Source organism: Grampus griseus (genome assembly GCF_964374135.1).
Source record: "Grampus griseus genome assembly, chromosome: 2".
Classification (NCBI taxonomy): Eukaryota; Metazoa; Chordata; class Mammalia; order Artiodactyla; family Delphinidae; genus Grampus; species Grampus griseus.
In genome coordinates, this window is record NC_139018.1 from 101,085,259 (window position 1) to 101,093,276 (window position 8,018).

An 8,018-nucleotide genomic window follows, 5' to 3' on the forward strand; every position below is an offset into this window, starting at 1 on the left:
CGAGAGCCCGGCCCCAGGCTGGCATTAGGGGGCACCAAAAATCTCAAGAATCAAGATGCAATATTAAAATAAAAATTAATGCAAACAGCCCATGGGGAACAAGATGATAAAATTTTAAGTTAAGATGGGATTTATGGCAGCACCCTGCTGAGCCATGTTGGAGCTTGAGGCAGAAGGAAAGATCAGTGCTGTTGACCTTGCCCCAGCCCTGCCCAGCCCACCCTGTCAGCAGCAGCCTCCCGTGCTCTCAGGTGGGCAGTTTGCTCCCTGTTGCTGTACAGACGAGTTAAGTTCCTGTGCTTATATGCCACTCGCTGGGGTGGAGAGACAGGCGTCTAGAGCCCCTTGGCCTCCAGATCGGAGGTGAGCCCCGGTCCAGGGCCAGGAAACACGCCACCTGTTGTTCTGCAGACTTAAGAAGCTGCCAAGCAAAGTGCTGGATGACGTGGACGGCGACGACGACGATGACGACCTCAGCACGGATGGGGGGAGCCTCTATGAGGCGCCGCTGAGCTACACCTTCGCCAAGGACGGCACCGCCGCCAGCCAGATCTGAGCCCATTTCCAGGGGCCTGCAGCCACCCGCGGCGGGAGGAGAGGAAGGGAGCGCCATCACCTCCTCTTCGCGGACCAGATAATTCCTCCCTGGGACGTCATGTCCTCCTAGGATCTCTGTGGCAGCACAGCTCTGGTAGCTTAGACAGCAGCTACTGCAGGGTATGCGTTGAGACGCCTGCAGCCGCTTGGCAGGATGGAGCCCCCGTTCTGCACAGCTGTCTGCAGCACCATCTGCATGGCTGCCCTCCACCCCCCCCCATCAAGAAAAAGGGTCCAAATGCTAGTTCCTAGTTAGTAGCCATTGTGAAGGGGAGGGGAGGATGTGGAGGCTGTACATATTTTAAATCAGACCTTCTCACAGACTGCTGCTGTCCCATTTTGGAATGTTGCAGAGGCTTCGTGGGGTGGCTTGTTTTGTAAAGTTCACACATCTCTATTGAGTATTATTTTTAAAAATACAAAGCGACTAGATTTTTAAGTATAACTGAGCCAGAGGCAAGAGGGAGAAAGTAAAGACCACTCTGGGCATCAGAGTTGGAAAAAGGAATTGTTGTGGTGAGAAGGGAGAGTTAAGCCTAAGAAGAGACGTGCAGGTGGTCTTGGTAAAGAACTTGTTGACGGAGGGAGGGAAAGTCAGAGGTCACTTGTATCTGTGGTCCTTGGTTGCTTATTTTATCTAGAATTTTGTTAAAATTTTTGAACCATGCTGAGACCAATACCAGTCACCAGCTGCCATTTCTTTTGCACAGGTGGAGTGGGCAGACATGTACGTACGGTTTTTGACAAATGATGTCGGTTTCGGGGGCCGGGGGTGGAGCCCTCCTGTCGTGTCTTTTCGGTCCTTTCCTCCCGCCTCCAAACTACACTCTCTCCGTCCCTGGACGGGGTGGTTGCCAGGTGGGGACCGCGAGGGTTTGGGAGCAAGGTTCGTGGACTTAGGCTTGAGGAAGAGGCAGGTGATGTGTGCAGTAAGGTCACGGGGACGGGAAGAAGGGAGAGGAGATAAGCAGGCATGTGTGAGCGTGGGTGGGAAGGAGGAAGTGGAAGAGGAAGAAGTTCTTGAAAGCTGGGGGGATGTGTAGGCAAGAGGCAGATTGAACAGGATCTCAGGTTTATGTCAGGAAAGGGAGGAAGGAAGCAGCAGTCAGACAGAGGCATTTCTGTGCAAACTGGAAGAATCCTGACTTCTGGGACAGAGGGACAGCGGCTGGCACCAGGCAGGAGGTAACTGGGGCTGGGTGAGGTCTGGGCAAGGCCACGTTGCTGGGATGGAATTTCAGGGAGGCACTGGGAGGATGCTGGGTATCCCGGCACTTCCTCTTCGCCTTCCTGGTGTCCCCTCCACTGTGATGGTCCCTAGGCACGCACAGAGGCCAGGTCCAATCACAGCTGGTCAGGGCCGTGGCCAGGGAGGGAACCCTTCGAGTTGTGTGCATGTGAGTGAGTGTTCAGCTGCCTCGCAGTGTCCCCACACATCCTGGTAGGTAAGAGGCCTGTGACCCCAGCGCTCCATGACAGTTGCCGCAGGGAGCAGGGAATCTCAGTGCCCTACCTGCCCCAGGTCACAGAGCGCACCCAGCAGGATTCAGAGCGATCAGCCCCATCTGTGGGTAGGTGTCGTCGCCCCCTGCCACCGTGGGTGAAGCCCCCAGAGCAGAAGAGCCGACCCCTCTTCTACCTCTGCTGGGTGGAGTGCTTCTTGCCTCTGCTTACCTATCTGGAGTATGGAGAGATTCCTCCCTTTAGCCGTTCGTTCATTTAGCATATATTTATTGGACATACATGATATCCCAGTCTTTGGCACTGGGGACACAGCAGTAAATAAAGTAGATCAAAATCCCTCCCTTCCTGGAGCACTGTCGGGGAGAGGGGGGGTGATAGACAACACACACCAATGAACACGGAGGCTGAGCCCCTTCAGACCCAGCCCCGGAGCCCCTCTGTCCTCTTGGGGAGGCAGCAAGCCTGTGATTGGTCGGCTGGCTCACTGGAACCCACAGGGGTTCTTCGACTCTCATACGCTGTTGAGTTCCCCGCTGCTTCCACCGCCATTAGGTATTTGCCAAGAAGCCTGCCCAGCAACGCGTCCGCCCGCTCATCACTACAGATCAGAGATGGGAAAAGTTGGGGGCCCAAGAACTTTGGGAGCGAGCCAGCACCTGTCTTGGTTTGTGAGAAAGTTTCTGCCTCTCGTTCTGGCCAGTTCCTTCTGGTAGCCATGAGGCAGGCTGCGAGAAACAAACTGCCTGTGAAAAGAGAACAGAGCTCACCATTCAGAAGATCTGCATCTTAACCCTAAAATTGGGACGTTAAAAATGTCAACAAATGCACCCTCCTGCGCCGTAATGGGGCTGGCAGTGAACTGGATGCATGCGGTGCCCCAGGATGGGAGGAACACGAGCCTGGGAGCTGAGAGGAGAGATGTTTTCAAGTCCCAGCTCATCTTACCGTGGTGATCTTGACAGGGGTGACCTTGAGAGGCCTGCATTCAGAGGGGCAGATGACGCGGAATGATTGAGGACCAGGGCTCAAGGTCCTTGCCAGCTCTGACACGCTGTCATTCTTTGATTTTATTATGTACACGTATATATTTTTTTCTGTTTGTCGCTTTAAGAACTAACCCTACTCGAGAGTATTTTCTTTAGCTAGTTTAAAAAGAAAAAAAAGTATTTAATAAACAAGTATGTGGCCACATGCAGTGCTGAAGAGACAATCATCCTATAGCTTTATCATTTTTTTTCCTGCCTCTGAGTGTCATCCGACAATGCCGATTAGTCTTATTTTGTTGGGTTTCTGCTTTCGGGTATGGTTTGATTGCCTAGGTTCGTCGCCGGGAAGAGACATTCTTAGGCAGCTACCTCCATGTAAGTGAACTCCTGGAGAAAGCAAGTTTGCCTTTCAATAAACGGTATCACCCAGCAGGAATCTTGACTCCCGTTATTTCGACTCCCTTGTTTTCTCCAGAGCTTGGCTCCGTGTCTGCCAAGAAACAGCCCAGGTGAATGGCTGGAAGCTACCCAAGGTAGGGGAACTTGGGGCGTTCCAGGCTGGGATCCGTGTCTGAAATAGAAGGGTGGGGAGGGGGTGAGTGGGGCGCACTGAGAGGATTAATGCCCCTGCATGGTTGTGATGTTCTGAGAAATCCAGACTGCCCATTTCCAGAAAATGGCCAAAGGGGAAGTGTGTTGATAACTGAGAATAAACAGGCACCCCCTGTGTTCTCCTTGTTCCAAAACTGAAATGGGTTCTCTGGCAATCACAGTTAGCACATAATCTCACTTGATCTGCAGCAGGCTGACAGCAGGTACCCTGGTCCATTTTATGTGAAACAGGAGTCACTTCCATGTGGAAGGGACCTACGCTGTTCATGGTCTTCAGTGCCATTCTCTGCCCTGTCTTCTGGAGGCCGATCCCTAAAGGCCCTGGGTTCCCCCCATGACCGATGACGACTCTGGTCGGGGTCAGCTTGTGGGAGCAGGTGGAGGTCAGCATTTTTCTGTTGTCACCCCTCTTTTGTGCAGCGTTTCCAGCGGTGATGCAGCCGGACAGGACTGCACAGGATGCGCAGGACTTGGGCGACCATACCTCCTCCTTGTGTCTCTGGTTCTAAAGGTGGTCAGGGCGGCCTGCTGCTGTTCCTCTGCGCCCCTCGGCAACCCTGGTGGGTTCCCCCGACACTGCCGCCCTCCAGGGCATTTATTTCTTCATTAAGCCCTTTTGGCTGCCGCAGGTGGCTGCTGCTTCCTGCCCGTAGCTCTGACCACTGCCCCCTCAACGCCCCCAGTGATGTAAACATCTGGCCCATCCAGCTATCCTGCAGCCCTTGACTCCCTTTATTCTGACTAAACAGAGCATCTCAAATGTAGATGAGATTTTCTAATTTTAATAAGTCCTCAAAGTCTTTGCATAAATTGTTTGCTTTTTTTTTTTAAAAGAAAGGTCCAGATTTTTGGGGTGTAATTTTATCATTTGTAAGTAAAAGACACCCTTTTGGTCCTAGTTGCTTTTGAAACTGTATTTAAGCCTCTTTGGCCCCTGGGCCAGGGTCTTTGTGGTGAGCATAAGAGATCCTGAGAGGTTACCTGTCCCCTGCACCTGTGGGAGGGAAAGTGACTCAGGAGCTCAGAGCCAAAGGGAAAAAGTCCTTCCAGGCCCGCAGCTAGCTCCTTCCCCCACATTCTCGACACTCTTCCTTCTTTGAACTTGTGGATGGTTTCAGCGATCCTGTCTTTGTAGGAAGATAGTATCAGTCAGAAAGTTTTCTGTTCTAAACTTTCAAATGACAGGAGAAAATGACTCGACAGCAAGTTCCTATCGGCAGCTGAACAGCCTCAAATCCAGCAATTCCGGGCTTTGTGGAGGGATCAGCAGGACTTGGTCCTGCTCTCAGACCTGCACTGAAAGTCATCGTGGATGTTCACGTGTATGACCTGAGACCCAGCCTGTCTCCATCTGCAGAGCAAGATATGAGTGTGTGCCCCGTGCCGGGTTTGGTGAAGCTGGAAAGGGTGCGGTGCCCTTCCAAGAGACATTCAACAGTGACACCTATTCTGTGGCGGGAGCTCTGCAAGTTTCCTACTGTGAGGAATCTCACTTGGTCTCACAACAGTTGTCAACAACACCCCGGGGATGGGGCACGTGATTCCAGAGATCTTCTGGGTAAACAAAATTAAACAGTTTTACAAGAAAGGCAGAAATGTTGGCAGGTAAGGAATCTGAGGCTTGGGGAGGCTGGGCATTTTCCCATAGGTCACATGTGGAGTAAGTAGCCAGCCCAAGAGCCTAACCTGCCAGCACGGGCCAGGTGCTGTTGCAGATACAAGGTTTAAGGCCCTGTCTAGGACCTTTACAAGCTTACAGTGTGATTACAAAAGTGATTATCAAGCTAAATTAGATACAAATATTAAGTCCTTCGTATATTTGTGGCACATCAAATTTCTCTGCCCTTGGGCTTTGCTAGCCCTCTGTCTATAGCCAGTGCCACTGGTTTCCCCTGGTTTTCCACGTACAATTCAATAGCTAAGTGTGTTGAGCACTTACTGCTGTATATTGGGCATTGTTGTAAACCCTCACTTGTATCTACTCACTTGATTCCTCTGACCACCCCCTGAGCAGGTGCTCGTGACAGAGGCAGAGGGAGTTACTAACCTTCCCCAGGGCACATGGCAGCCCATGGAAGAGCCAGGACTGGAGTCTGGGTCTGCGTCTGGAGTTCACACTCGGAGCTGAGGAGCTCTGCTGCCTCCCGCCACACGCACTGCCCCGGAGGACGACGGTCTTCCATTCGATCCTGTGTCAGGGCCTCCCAAGTCCTCCTGGTTCTTCGTCCTTCAGCTCTCCCCTTCGTTTGTGAGTGTCTGTGCAACCCAACAGCCTGCTGCTTGCCTCCACTCTGAGAGCTTAATCAAAGGCACAGAGAAATCAAAGTTAACTTCTGAAGCCACAGACTTGAACTGCAAGGAGGTGCTGAGAGTTGCCAAGGTTTAGAAGGTATTGGGCATGGTCATACTGTGCTAGCTGAGACTATGAGGGAATGGAAGCTGAATAACCAGAGGAAGCAGGGCAATAAAGAGAAGGGAAACTGAAAAGAGAAGCAGAGACACTGATAGAAAGAGTGGTTGAGTTTTAGAGCTTTCTTGTCTTCTGACAACTCTCAGTTGATCCATGGGTATCCTTTGAAATGTTTTCTTGAGTTAACTTGAGTAGATCTCTAGTCTTTTCCGGCATATAGGTATTTTGGGGGCCATATTATGAATTACTTTCGATGCTAGGGCAACACGTTTTTAATTCTCTAGGCCAGGGGTACCTAGTAACTATTTCTGAGATGGAGAATGGTGTCATTAGAAGTGTGTTAAATGAAGATTAATCTAGAAGGAGTACGTAGGAGAGATGGAGAACTGTCTGCTACTGTGATCTTTGGATCTCTCGTTTTGCCATTGATGCCGCCTTGGTGCTGTGCTAACCTGACTTATCTGGGCCTGATCTCGTGGGGTGATCTTCAGGCCACCCCACCATCTCCCTGTGTGGAAGGTGGACTTGGGCAACATCAGCAAGTCCCTGGGTTTGGGTGAGTCTCAGGGAACATTTACCTTACCAACCCCCAGGAGACTTTGGGATGAGAACCTTCTAGAATGGTACGTAACCATAATAATCTTCTTGTGTAATGCACCTTTCATATTAGTCTTACACTCAAAACTGCACTTGCACCCTGAAATCAGTAAGTTGTCCTCACTGGGACACCATTGACTGTGGTCACTAATAAAAGCCCTCACCCCAGAGTAGCTCGTTCAAGAGTAGGGGGTGGTCGGGCTGCAGTCTGGAGACCCTGGACAGCGGTGGGCTGCCTTGTGGAGGTGGCACGTGTTTCTGCTAAGCTGGGTGGGCCTGGGCTCTAGAGCCCTGCCAGTGGGCAGGGTCCAACCTTTGTGCAGGGAGGGAGAAGTTCTGCGGGGCAGAGCCAGCTTCAGGCCTGAGAGCTGTGTGCAGGTCATCTTGAAGGAAGGGGACCCCTCTGCCCAGCCAAGGCCCAGGAGTGGAAGGACTCAGCTGTGAAAGCTGGCTCCCCGCCTCCTTAACTTGGGGTGTCAGTTAGGGTGGGGTTATGTATGCCGGATGGGAGAGGTGATAGGTACCTGCCTCGCCATCCACGTACCAGACGGAGGGCATTCCTTCTGAGCCCCACCCAGGGACTGCACAAAGACCAATAGGTTTTGCCCTGTGGATGGACCTTATCTGGGGGCAGTGGGAAAGATCCCTCAGCAGGGGAGCAGCTGCACTTGGGCAGACTCCTGTGCGCTAGGGATCTTTATCTGATTTCATCTGCATCCTGCGAGGTAGGTAGTGTTACCCCCTTTCACACGTTAAGGAACAGGTACAGAACGAGCCGTCATCTGTCTTAAGTCACCAGCTAGTGAACAGTGGGGCTGGGATGAAGTCCCCTGTCTGCTGCTCTTACAGTCAGTTTCCCCATACCTTGGCCCTTCTCCCTTGCTGCCCCTCTAGAACAGCTCCCACTGACCCCCTCAGCTGAGGACAGTTAGGCTCAAGGGCTGGGAGGGTCGTCGGCGGTCACGGGGCCTGGCCTCTGGGTCACAAGTTTGCACTTGGACTCTGAGCCCTGCCAGGAGGGACGGCAGCCAGCCCGCCTGCTCCTCTCTGCAAGCCCCCTCCCGCTGGCTGCAGGCCGCCAGCCTAGCTAACCTTGTTCCAACTGCCTCTGGCCTCTGGCCCTTCCAGGACAGGCTTGTTTCCTGGAAGGGACTCGGAGAGTAAGATAAACCAGGTGTCTCTAGTTAAATGCCCTCCTGCCTTTGAAAGGGCCAGGCTGGTAAGCCTTCCAGTCCAGCTCCTTGATTTGCCTGGTCCATCTCTGGGATTGGCCGCCTTGCCTTTCGTCAGGTGCCAGTCGTTCCCGGCCTGTCACTGGGAGTGAGTATGGCGTTCTTTGGAGACGGGCACAG

The 8,018-nt window shown here is 52.5% G+C and overlaps 1 protein-coding gene across 1 annotated transcript in view; it reads left to right on the top strand.

Moving 5' to 3' along the window:
- Window positions 1-3,479, top strand: part of CGNL1 (cingulin like 1) — a gene marked incomplete at its 5' end in the record, with an annotated part of 101,240 nt that extends 97,761 nt beyond the window's left edge. Inside the window, one exon of the mRNA XM_082649009.1 lies at window positions 412-3,479. Within this exon, the coding sequence (XP_082505135.1) occupies window positions 412-556 (145 nt within the window). The 3' untranslated portion in view covers window positions 557-3,479. The remainder of the gene's footprint in view (window positions 1-411) is intronic.
- Between the last annotated feature and the right edge of the window lie 4,539 nt (window positions 3,480-8,018).